This window comes from Dendropsophus ebraccatus, chromosome 2 (genome assembly GCF_027789765.1).
Source record: "Dendropsophus ebraccatus isolate aDenEbr1 chromosome 2, aDenEbr1.pat, whole genome shotgun sequence".
NCBI classification, from domain to species: Eukaryota; Metazoa; Chordata; class Amphibia; order Anura; family Hylidae; genus Dendropsophus; species Dendropsophus ebraccatus.
In genome coordinates this window covers 47,868,501-47,882,210 of record NC_091455.1, presented here as the reverse complement: position 1 = coordinate 47,882,210, position 13,710 = coordinate 47,868,501, and the positions used below count along the sequence as shown (strand labels likewise).

The 13,710-nt window shown below is 43.1% G+C and overlaps 1 protein-coding gene across 1 annotated transcript; it reads right to left on the bottom strand.

Annotated features, from left to right (window-relative positions):
• Positions 1-11,297: 11,297 nt before the first annotated feature.
• Positions 11,298-13,421, bottom strand: MSC (musculin). Its single transcript, XM_069959969.1, has 2 exons — positions 12,966-13,421; positions 11,298-11,583 (listed from the first exon to the last, which is right to left on the bottom strand). The coding sequence occupies exons 1-2, from the start codon at positions 13,419-13,421 to the stop codon at positions 11,494-11,496; spliced, it is 546 nt and encodes a 181-aa protein (XP_069816070.1). The 3' UTR covers positions 11,298-11,493.
• Positions 13,422-13,710: the final 289 nt, after the last annotated feature.

Genomic DNA, 13,710 nt, shown 5'->3' with positions numbered 1-13,710 from the left:
TCTAAACTGTATCTCTGGCAGATTCTACGTAGATGAATCTTTGCTGGAGGACGTTCTCATGATGACCCAGGCCGGATGGAGAAGAAAAAGTAAGCGATTCTGATCAGAGAAGACGCCCCCTGGTATTCACTCAGAGAAGACTTTCCCACTTACATGGTAAGCAGACAAGGTGTTCAGCTGCTATCTACCCTTATACTGGTATTATTGGTAAAATTGGTTTGGGTTTATTGTATTTAGTGACTAGGGTTCCATTCACACATACAGGATCTGATGGAACGCTGCAAAAATCCTGTACATGTGAATGGATAAATTAACCCCTACAGGATCAATTCTACTGGTGGGCCACAGGTGCCCCAGTCCCACACTTAGTTCTGCTTAGGATGCAGTACAGCACAGACATTAGGGCCAACTAAAGAATCCTCCAGTGGGCCCCAACATCTGTGCACTGCTTTAAGGCCCTATTCCACCAACAGATCTGACGACAGATTATCTGCCAAAGATTTGAAGCCAAACCCAGGAACAGACTATAATCAGAGATCAGGTCATAAAGGAAAGACTGGATTTCTCCTCTTTTCAAATCCACTCCTGGGTTTGGCTTCAAATCTTTGGCAGATAATCTGTCGTCAGATCTGTTGGTGGAATAGGGCCTTTAGGGTCCTCCCAGGAATCCAAGACACATGTACCAGATACCTGGGGGCACATATCATTAATCTATGTTTATGCCTTTAAGGCAGGAGGAGGGAGATATGAATAGGTTATATAGGTTATGGGGGACCCACGCACATTTTTTGCCCAGGGGCCCTGTGCAGTTTGTGTCCGCCCCTGCCTGGGCAGGAATAACATATACACTTCTGCCCTTCAGTCTGAGTCACACATACAAGCACCCAGCTTTCCCAGGTAGCAGAGTTGCTGTAATAGTAATAATAGACAGTAATAGACAGATATATGTTAGGCAATTCCACTGGCCCACAGGAAAGTAGAGGATCTGCCTGTGTGAGGAAACAACAGTATGGCTGAGAAGGCCATTACTGACATCCATATATGAGAGAGATTTCCTTCAGCATGATCATGTGATTATTGGATGCGATTTTAATTGGCCAGCAAGCACCATGTGACTAACAAGCCAATCAGAATTGAGAGGACAACTGATGCAAATTAGCCATGAGGTAGGGGGATGGTTTACAAGCCAGGACAGAGAATCCCGAGCCCAGTGCAGTGACTGCCCACTGACTAGCTGCAGCCATTTTGTGTCAGCCTGAGATAAGAGGGGACAGGGCCTGCCTTTGGGGTGTGCGACCTGTGCAGTTGCACAGGGCACATCCCTCCTGGCCAACTAGGGGGCGCTCTGGCAGAATGACAACTGCACACCTAACTTAGAAGTAGGAATCTGTACGTTAGATGTGCTGTCTGCCCCAGCTGGCCGCCTGCCCTCCTCCCATGCTAGATGTGTAGCCTGCAAGCGCTCCCCGGCCCACCAAGGCTCAAGACCCGGCAAATTAATGTTCCGGGTACATCCTGGTAAGCTCTGCCCCCTGCCAACAAGCCCCGCCCCTGCGCCAACCGCGGGTGGGATACTGGCTCCCACCTTGCAGAGTGCACAGGGCCTGCATCCATTATCCTGCAGAGGGGCAGCAAGCAAGGGTAGGTAGATAGGCTTAAAGGGAACCTGTCACCCCCCCGTGCTGTGGTGACAGGCTCCCAACCCCCACTGGAGCCCCCTATACTTACCTGATCGCGCCGGGTCCCGCTTCTTGATACGGTCCGGTGACTGAGATTTCAGCGCCTGAAGCCTGGCTCGCGCGCTCCTGAGATAAGTCCAACGCTCGTAGAAAATTAATTGAGCGTCGGACTCACCATTCATTCTCTATGGGCATCGGACTTATCTCCGTCACCGGACCGGATCAAGAAGCGGGACCCGGCGCAATCAGGTAAGTATAGGGGGCTCTAGTGGGGGGTCGGGAGTCTGTCACCCCGACACCAGGGCTGTGGGGTCAGTAAACCGTAGCTGCTACTCCGACTCGTAAATTTTGTCAGGACCGACTCCAACTACGGAATTTTATCAGGACTGACTCCGACTCCTGCTCCTTTATAAATGGCCAGTCATATACCAGGGGAGTTATTTATCACACTGGCTTAGCAGCTTCTCCCTAATGGCCCATTTACACAGAAAGATTATCTGACAGATTATCTGCCAAAACCTGAAACAGAGTATAAACAGAGAACAGATCATAAAGGAAAGCCTGAGATTTCTTCTCTTTTCAAACTCATTCATGGCTTTGGCTTTAAATCTTTGGCAGATAATCTGTCAGATAACCTTTCTGTGTAAATGGACCCTAAGGTCCTACATAATCCTGGGGCGACTTCTGAGTAAATAAAGGAATACTGTATATAAAGCAGAGTCTCCTGTGTGTGCAGTGGATGCAGCCAGTCTCCAGCCTCCATGTCCTGAACTACTCACAACTAGACTAGATGGAGTAGGTGGTCTTTTCCTGCTGACAGTCTTATGTTTCTAACTAAATATTCATCATACTTAAAGAAACACTGCTAACAATGCCAGATCCCTGTGAAATAGAGATCAGTCATAGTGATATAGAGAGGGGTCACACAGTGATATAGAAGGTCACTGTGGGGGCACGCAATAGCACGCACACACACACACAGCCTGCTGCAGCCATAGCATACACACACACATAGCCATAGCCTGCTGCAGCTATAGCACACACACAGCTTGCTGCAGCCATAGCGCGCGCACACACACACACACACACACACACACACACTTGGCTTTCTGCGGCCATAGCACACACACACACAGCTTGCTGCAGCCATAACACACAGCTTGCTGCAGCCATAGCGCGCGCACACACACACACACACACTTGGCTTTCTGCGGCCATAGCACACACACACACAGCTTGCTGCAGCCATAACACACAGCCTGCTGCAGCCATAGCGCGCGCATACACACACACACACCCTGCTGCAGCTATAGCATACACACACAGCCTGCTGCAGTCATAGCACACACAGCCTACTGCAGCCATAGTGCACACACACACAGCTTGCTGCGGCCATAACACACATACACACAGCCTGCCGCAGCCATAGCACACACACACACACACACAGCCTGCTGCAGCTATAGCATACACACACAGCCTGCTGCAGTCATAGCACACACACAGCCTACTGCAGCCATAGCATGCATACACACACACACAGCTGCAGCCATAGAACACTGAAGAAAAACACACAATCTTCTCCAAGAGAGAAAACACCACACTGAGGACAGAGGTTACTGCTACACTACTTATGTCTTCTCCTCCTTTATATTACATGGGATATCTTCATATTACACTGCTGCACATATACAGTCCTCCAGCATCCAGGAAATGAACAGCACAGATGCTTAGTGTAACTTCACTAAAATGACAGCAGCCCCCGATCTCCTAGCAGTGCTCAGTCCCTGGTCCGGCCCCCTGCCGCCCTCCCCAGGAACTGCCGGGCTACGTCTCTGTTATGTGTGACGTCACACAGCAGTCTTCCTGAGGATTGGGTAAGAGCCTGCACGGCCGGCCACAGCGCTCCACACTTGATCCCTCCTCAGTCCTCAGTAGTGAGTATTACAACCAGGGCAAGGGGGAGGCTGAGGGCGGTGATTGTAGGTTAGGGCTGGGGGAGGGCACTGTCTGGAGGGAGGGGGATCAAGGTCTCAGACCCGAGGGAGCCAGCCAGGTGTGAGCCAGAGCCAGGCCTGTATGTCAGGGATTACAGTCACTGTGTTGTGCTCTGTGTGGGTGAGGGATCTCAGTCAGAGCCCGTACAGACAGGGCAGTGTGCAGATAGGAGTGTGTGCACACTGGAGAGAGGACACATCATCCGTCTTTGTGACAGCTTCTGATCCCGGCTGATGTGCAGACTGATAAGAGCAGCAGAGCGGCCTTGTATCTCGTGAGTGTGTGCCCCTCCTCCTCCTGCCTGTGCTGGACTCCAGCCCCCTCTTCCACTACTATGCTCAGTGTATACCGCAGTCTGGGGCATAGTGGTGGGGGTGGTATATATGGCTGCACATGTGGATATATATGTACTCTGGGGCCCCCCGTGTACATATATATCCATATGTGCTACTATATACCACCCCCTCCACTAATATACTACAATGTACATATGCATCCACATGTGCTGCCATATATACCCTATACTGCCATATACCACACTATACTGTTAAATAGTGTGGAGTGGCATGCTGCCATGCTGTGCAGACTAGTTAGTAATGAAGCGCACAGCTTGTCTGGATCCAGCCCTCAGCCTCTCTGCGCTGAAACTTGTAGTACAACAATTTCAGCTTAACTATTATGCCAGGTTCTTTATAAAGTAAGGGGCTTATGATGTTCTGCAGCAGCTGAGGTGTATCATGAGGTTCTGTAGCAGCTGAGGTGTATGATGTTCTGCAGCAGCTGAGATGTATGATGAGGTTCTGCAGCAGCTGAGGTGTATGATGAGGTTCTGCAGCAGCTGAGGTGTACGATAAGGTTCTGCAGCAGCTGAGGTGTATGATGATGTTCTGCAGCAGCTGAGATGTATGATGAGGTTCTGCAGCAGCTGAGGTGTATGATGAGGTTCTGCAGCAGCTGAGGTGTATGATGAGGTTCTGCAGCAGCTGAGGTGTAAGATAAGGTTCTGCAGCAGCTGAGATGTATCATAAGGTTCTGCAGCAGCTGAGGTTTGTTATGAGGTTCTGAAGCAGCTAAGGTGTGTTATGAGATTCTGCATAACATCATAATACACATTGAAAAAATAAGTTTACTGATGTGGTATTCACATGGGAATAGTTGATAAACAATTGATTCTAGGATGGGGGGGGGCGCCATTTTTTTAATTTTCGCCTCAGGCAGCACAAAAGCTAGAATCGGCCCTGATAGTAGTCAGTATAATGGCGGTCACCCAGCTTTCCTAGCATCTTGTATAGTACTCAGTATGATGGAGGTCACCCAGCTTTCTCAGCATCTTGTATAGTACTCAGTATGATGGAGGTCACCCAGCTTTCCTAGCCAAAAGATAGTTTCGCACAGGGCGCCATCTACCCTAAGGCCGGCCCTGAGAGGGGGTCACCAGTAATAGAAAAAATAGAAACTACAGAACTTCCTGGGCAGCAGCTGAGAGCAGAAAAATGGCTGAAAACGGCAGAACAGATTAAACATCAATATGTGAGTAATGTATATGTTGAGGAAAGGAATAGAAATGTGGTTAAATGTTTTTTAGTGGAGTAACCCTTTAAAGTGGAACTATCAGCAGCCTTTCAGACATCAGGAGATAGAACTCTTCAGTCTGTGCTGAGATATAAGCTTTTGTAAATTAGGAGATAAAGCCATTGGGGTGTTCCTCTGGTCTGTAAAAGCCCTGCAACATTGGGCCTGTCAATTTAAAGGGAACTGATTGGCACGACTGTGCTGATATGGCTCCCAGCTGCACACTAAAGATCTACTGTACAGCTCCCAGAGCATACCAGCCGTGCCGGCAGCGGTAGCTTTACATATGGGGAAAAGTTGTTTTATTCCAGCACGCAAGGCCAGGAGAGGGGCGGCAACTAATCATCTAGGAGGGGAGCCACCCATGACTAGTCACGGCTCTCTGCCTGTCAGTACACCGTGCAGGGATCATTGACAGGCAGAGAGTCCCGTTAATGGCCTCTCTGCCTTTCAGTCATCCCCACAGAGCGTGCTGACTAGGAGACAGCATGGTTTATCATGGGTGGCTCCCTGTCCAGATAACTAGTTGCTGCCCCTCCTGGCCTCACTTGATAAAAACACCTTTTTCCCAAATGTAAAGCTACTGCTGCAGCCGTGGCTGGTATGCTCCAGGAGTTGTACAGTAGATCTTTAGTATGCAGCTGGGAGCCATATCAGCACAGTCATGCTGATCGGTTCCCTTTAAAGAGAATGGGCAATTACTTGTGAACATAGGAGATTTAGGAATAGAAGAGCATGAACATTGCTGGGCTTTCACAGCCCAGGGAACATCTATTAAACATATACACATATATTGAGTATTCTGTGGATGGATTTCTGTAATACTGAACTTTGACCTCTAGGCGTCTCTCTGTTTTTCCCTATATTGCAAAACATCACTGAAGGGTAAACTGTAATGGGTTAATGGTGTATGTGCTCAGGCATATTTATTTTCTTGTACACCATAAGCTGAGAGTTGGCTTGTTTGCCTATCCTTCTAGAGTGTACCTAACAAAAGTCCCACCTCTCTTCAGAAGCCAGTTCCCCTGTCTTTTCAAATCCTCTCCATCAATCAGCAAGCTCCCTAAAGCCATAAGTTCAGGTGAAGTGGGCCATGTAGTCAATTCTAGTTCTGGCTCTAGTTCTGATCTAGTCTAGTTCTAGTTAGTGTAGACAGAGAACACAACAGCTGCTTCCTGCTGAGTAGCATTTCATGGCCTGGCCTCCTGGCCAGGACCCATCTGCTGAGTACCACAAGTGTATGCTGATCCTGTTCCTGTCAGTTTTCTACTGTTCCCGTATTCTAGCCATGCTGGGCTAATAAACCTTTTTTGAGGCTACCTAGGCACCATCCTATCTACGCTGAGGGACTATCCTGAACTTTCTCTCTCTCTCTTCAAAAGCCCTGTAACGTTCACCAGGAGCTTAGTCTAGTCAGCAATTTGGCAAAGAGCACTTAAAGCCAATTTACCTTGCTGCAACTTACCAGGACCTAAAGGGGAACGCCAATGGTTGGCTCACACTTAAGTGGGGCCTGTACTCCTGATTGTGTCACTTGGTGCCCTCAACCAGCAAAAGGCGGATCTTCATAGCCGTGAGTACAGGTTATTCTTAAAATATACTGCCACAGTACTAAATGGATAGGACCCCCACCTTACGGTAACCTCTCTAACTTTCAAGTCACATGTCTACTCTTATAAGTCACCTCTAAAGAGACTTTTCTAAAACTACTTAAATTCCTTTGTCAAGTATTCCTGCTGAAGTCAATGACCTCAGAGTTAAGAGGATATTGTTAGCCAACTCTCAAGCTACTGCATTTTGCACCTTGTATGTTTGTTGTACTGCACCTTTTAGAAAAGTTCAGTAAAAGTTTTAATCTGTTTAAATTTATGTGCACCGCTACACCACAGGGACACAGGGCTATACCTTTAACGGGTGTGTGTTGGGATCCAGGGACAAGAGCCACTGCGGTACCGCAACACCTGCCCTTGCTAGTAACAATTAGCACCCCTGGGTCACCATCTGTACTTTTTTGTTGGTTGCTTTTGTGATCTTTAACCCTTTGACCCTGGTTACATTTGCCTTAGCTGTAGCGTGAACCCTCTTTGATCACACAACTGTTTTGTTTGCAATCTTTTATGGTTATAAGAAAGTAACCTTAGTAGTCCAGGGTACTTAAAGTGATTATTCAGGACTAGAAAAAAGCTACTTTCTTGCAAAAACAGCACCATCCTGTTCTCAGGTTGTTTGTGGTATTACAATTCAGTTTCATTCACTTCAAAGGAACTGAGCTGCAAATCCACTGAGGACAAGACTGGTGCTGTTTCTGGAAGAAGGTGGCCGTGTTGTTTTTAAGTTTTGGTGACCTCTTCAAGCATTGCATGGCAGCAAGCCAAGTGATCTAGCATTGTGTAAGGTTTATTATGAGTATCCCTATTAGTTTGGGGTAGTTTCTGACTATTTTAAAGCAACTCTGTACCCACGATCTGCACTTGATGTCACTTATTTCTGTGTCTACCTTGCTAGTTTACTCACCAGACAATTTGTTACCTGTGTAGAAGTTTATAAAATGTAGACAATTATGTGTTTACGCCCAAAACTTGTAAGTAAAAAATTACTATAAAGTACTTGTCATTCCTTTAAATGAACTCCTGGTGTTAGGTAAAAAAAAACTATATGAAACACTGCACACAAAAATAGCAGCGTTTTCTGGATATGTATTTATCAACCCCTATAAAGCACCCAAATTAAGCTCTATAGTACTGAACTTAATGGGTATTCCCATATAAGAAAATTCTATTTGATTCAAACTATTGCCCCAAGATATACACGTTACTAATGTAGTTTTATCACTGATTCATTCCTGGCAAAAAGTTAAAAATAGAAGAACCACAAAATGTGTATTGTTTCTGCTCTCCAGCCACTCCCTCTAAATTATGTCAATATATATATATATATATATATATATATGGAAAGTGAGGGGTGCTTACAGCATGCTGCCCTGCCTTGTGCTGAGTAATGCCACAGAAGGAGCAGACATGGAGATGCTGTGAAAGGGCATAATCTGCAAAAGATTTTGGATTGGCAGGAGTGCTGTGGGAGGAGAGTAAGAAGGTTGGGAAGACTATGATGGAGAGCTGAGGGGAAGCAATGCTCAACCAGGAAATATAACATCAAAATACAGAACTAGCAGATACATTTTTAATGGTTTCAAAAGTGTGACAGACATGTTTTGTTTTTTATTGGATGTTGGATTACCCCTTTAAGTTAATTAACATACTGTATCACAGCGGATTTCATGCTGCAAGTTTCACAGTCAAATTCACTGCAATACTGAGTACCATGAACATCCATGGCACTCCATTCTGTCTGTGGTCCCCCTGATGCCCTCAGGCGCTGGCTCCTGGTTCTGCTTAGTGACTGTCCCCCACCACAGCCAGTTATTGGCCGAGCAGGCTGTTACTGGCTGTTACTGAACAAGGGAATGGAGTCGGCGCCGGAGGGCATCTCTGGGAGTATGGACAGGTAAGTATGGCAGCTTCTTAGTTTTTCACTATAGTAGCATAGTAAAGTTTAGTAAAGGCATGCCATAGACTTTAAAATGGTATTCAGTATCGCCGACTGATTTCACTTCAAAACTCGCAGCATACAATCACTGTGATATGCTACATGTGCAGGTACCTTTATAGTTATAAGAGGACAAAGATTTAATACCAGTTAATACATGACACTAAAACCTCTTTGAGTAGACCACCCAAATTCCCATGAAAAAGTGGTCTTCTATGGTCTGTCTAAGGGTATGTTCACACAGGAAATGGGGTTACTGCTTGGAGAACTATAAGAAGGGGAAAAGGCCAAAGGGACATTCTCACTTTCACATGTCAGAACTTAAATATGACAGGTGCCCTTTAAGACACCCAGAACAAAAAATGAATACATAAGAAAATATATAGTCAAATGCCATTCATATATGGAGAAATGGAAACTGCTAATCTTTAGGAGGAGGAAGAGGAAAAATCTGCTTAATTGTGAAGACACATTCCACTATCTTATCTCCTGGAAGGAACATAAAGACTGGAGTGTAAATATGCTGAAGCAAGCAGAGTTATCGCTATAATAACATCCAGCAGATTCTGCCATTACATCACTGCGCACAGTCACCTCTTTATTTGGACTCTCGCACTAATCGTATCTAGAAGTGTTTGGATTTCATGTTCTTCCTTATGAAATCTTAAGACAGCGCGCATTTCTCTAGGAGGACACGGCCAGGCAAATACAGCCTTGTGACATATTTATTGTTCCATTACTCTACTTAGGTATATGCTCACATAGTGTAGGTTAAGAGGCCTCTCTCATACATTCTATCCCAGATGTGAATACAGCCTTAGACGATCCAAAAATGTAGGTCACATACAACAATACCTGTGTTGGTCTAAGTTAACACCATGTTTGGGCACTGCTTTTACAATATTTTGACAAAGACTCAAGGGTGAAGATTTATCAAACATGGTGTAAAGTGAAACTGGCTCAGTTGCCCCTAGCAACCAATCAGATTCCACCTTTCATTTTCCAAAGAGTCTGTGAGGAATGAAAAGTGGAATCTGATTGGTTGCTAGGGGCAACTGAGCCAGTTTCACTTTACACCATGTTTGATAAATCTCCCCCAACATCGTTACGAGGTAGTGGATAGTGCTTTCCAATACAGTTCAGTCAAATGTATATTGATATATTCCAAATCAATGCTAAAATGAGACTCTTTTGGAATACTTCTGGCTAATGATAGTCTATGGGCACGTCGGTCATATATATATATATATATATATATATATATATATATATATATATATAATCTGTTGAAAGAATTTTCCTAGTTTGAATGTAGAACACAGAGCCCAAAAAGTAATGTGCATCCAACCTTACTGACAATCCCTCCAGGTCAAGCTTTAAGTATTGTATGAACAATAATATTGTTTGCAGTTTAGGCTTTGTTCACACTACGGTCACAATTTTTTTTTTTTTTTTTTTTTTTTTAAATACCATGATGGTACCATGATACCATATGAAAAGTTAGCTCCTTTCTCCATAGACTTTTACCCAGGTTGTAGACAGTCTGTCACATAGACATCATATAACATCATCCACTCAGCAGAGTAGTTTAGGTTTTAATAGTTTATATGGACGAACATGGACGAACACAATTACCACGGAGACAACTCTAAGGAAAATACTAATAAGGTTCTTACTATATACACTGAATACATTGGGGTGGATTCACACACAGCATTTAATGTATTTACAGTATGTGGCTTTTTTTATTGAAATATTTTTCGTTTGCGTTTTTTCTTCTTCAATACGAAATGCTGCAGTCAGATGTTACATAAATGTCTATAATGAAACAGTGTAAAATTTGAATACTCAGCAATTAGTTTTTTTTCTTTGTTTCTTTGTTGTTGCATTCGTTGCACTTTGGTGCCATTTATTTTCTTTTTAATGCAGTTTGTACAGTCAATATTTCCATAGGCTTCACTAAAGGGTATCCGAGACTTGCCATATAAAGTGTATTTGGGGGAAAAAATTATTATGCACTATTTGAATTCACATTAGTATTTTGTATTTCTTTTAACTATGTATGTAAAGGTTTGATGTAATAAACACTTATTAAAGTAATCCTATATGAAAACACATGCAGGTGCGACAATTAAAGAAGTTCTTTTTTGGTTGTATTTGTTGTACATGTCGTGCTCGGATTGATTCATGTTCCCTCATAAAAAACACAATATACAAATGATAGAGAAGGATATGATTAATAAATGACATTTTAGCTCTGCTACATCCATACTAACAGGCAAGTCTTACATTCTCACTCCGCTCTGCTGCGATCCCCATCATACAATATTAACCCTTGTTAAGCTATTAAAACAACAGTATCAAATTAAAAGCAAATGGACAAGTACAATATATTCACAGTAATATATATATATATTCACACAGCATCTAGAAAAATATATTATAAATTTATTATCTGTTTTATAACGCTGCTATAAACAGAAATGTAGAGCACTGCTGCTTTCATACAATGTATATATGGATGTGCATTCAGATCCACTTTAGCTGAAATAATATGTCCGCCCGACTGATATAAACTCATACCTAAGTATACTTTGGTAGAGTACTGGAGACATGACAGTCACTTGATGTATATAGTCCTTAACATCAGTATCTAGTATTCTTGATAAGAGAGAGGATTCAGCAGAGTTCTGCTCTTCTAAGCTGTGGCCCCACAAAGCCTGGTGGATGACACATTAACTTCTTTGGAATCACATTCCAGTCTTCCCGAAACCACAAATGGCCATGTCTGTAAAGGAGAATTTCATGTTATCTCAGGGATTAAAAAAGATGGCTTCACCAAGCCTGGGACATGGTTATCAGAACACATTGATAGAAATGAAAAATATATTGTATCAAATTCTACTAGTTTAATACAAGTATGTCATCTTTCTATTTACTAAACCATCTAAAACTTTTAAACAGTGCTTCTCAACCTGTGGCTGCCCAGCTGTTACTAAACTGCAACCCCCATCATAGTGGGAATGATAGTTTGCAACAGCTGGAAGGACACAGTTTGGGGAACACTGATATATGGATATATATATATATATATATATATATATATATATATATATATATATATATAATTTTTTTTTTTTTTTTTTTCAAACACACGTATATACACACACGCACATTATATATATATATATATATATATATATATATATATATATATATATATATATATATAATATATATATAATGTGCGTGTGTGTATATACGTGTGTTTGAAAAAAAATAAATAAATATATATATAATTAGTATTACACACATCTGTATCTCTCTATATGTATGTCTATTACAGCATTATGGATTGAGGTATATATTTACATTTTATATATTGTATTTTCATATATTTCCTATATATTATATTTTTTATATATATATATATATATATATATATATATATATATATATATATAGTAACAATATTCCACAGCACTTCCATTCAGGTGAAAAAAGAACAGGTGCACAGCACAGCAATAATTCGTAGGTGCAACGTTTCGACAACCTCACGTTGTAATTTTCAAGCAATGTGCGGTTGTCGAAACGTCGCACCTATGAATTATTGCTATGCTGTGCACCTGTTCTTTATAGGATTTTTTGCACAAAAGAAATTTGGATTTTTTTCACCTGAATGGAAGTGCTGCAGAATATTTTTACTTTGTTAATCACATGGTCCGGAGTCAAGACCTATCTGCTGACACCCGCCCACATCGTTTTAAAGAGTGCTGCTTCATGATTTGAACTCTCTCTCTCTCTCTCTCTATATACATATATAGAATTTATTTCCAACATCTAAAACAGTATTGCACTATATAATGCACAATAATTTCCCCATAACACCCCATATTTTATCAATGTATATAAATGCACATATCTTTGCAAAACATTAAAAATTCCATTGACTGGTAGAAAGTAATAAAAGGTATAGTAAAACAGTATAAAGCAGTTCTAAATAGCAGCCACCTGAACTCCAGTACAGTGTAACACTAGGCTGAGATGGCACAGAAAGAAGTCGAGCTGTGTATCACATACTTCATGCACAGAAACACTCAGCATTGTCCATTACCATGATGCAGCCCTTGAAGCCGACTGGTGCTGGCTGTATGGGAGCTTCATTCTTACCAGGTTGACAGGATGCACATAGCTATTCTCATATCTGTCGTCTTGCAGCAGCTGCCTGAGATGGGCAATGTAGCTGGAGGCTAGTCTCAGGGTGTCCAGCTTGGAGAGCTTGGTGTCTGGGGGCACCCAGGGCAGGCTGGTCTTCAGCCTGGAGAAGGCTTTGCTCAGCACTCTCATGCGGGCTCTCTCCCTGGCATTGGCTGCATTTCTTTGGGATTGTTTGCATTCCTTGGATGACTTAGAAGTTTGCTTCTTGTCTGGGCTCTGCTGGCTCCTGCACTCCCTCTTCTTCTTGCCAGTGGAGCTCTCAGCAATGCCATCTTCTTCTGAGTTGTCAGTGGAGTGGTCCAGCAGCAGGTCACTGCATCCTGCTCCTCCTTTAGATTTTCTATACTGAAGCTCCAGCACTCTCAGCTCCAGCAGATCCTCAGTGTCACTCACAGACCCTGTGGACATGACTTGTATCCTTTGTGATCAATAGATGACCACTATTAGCTGCAGTATGGTCACCTGAACATAGTTCTACAGTCAGCACCACTTGCTTTCACTTTTTCCTGCATAGTGAGACATTTCAGCAAAGCATCTATATAGCAGGGGGAGTGTGGGAGTGGGTCAGTAGGGGGGTGGCAATGACATAAGGAGATGGTGGGCTTTAGTTTATTAACCCTTCCAGCTGCAGTATCTGCAGCTGAACCCAGGGATTGGTTACATAGTAAAGCACATTAGTTCCCATTTTAATTTGCAG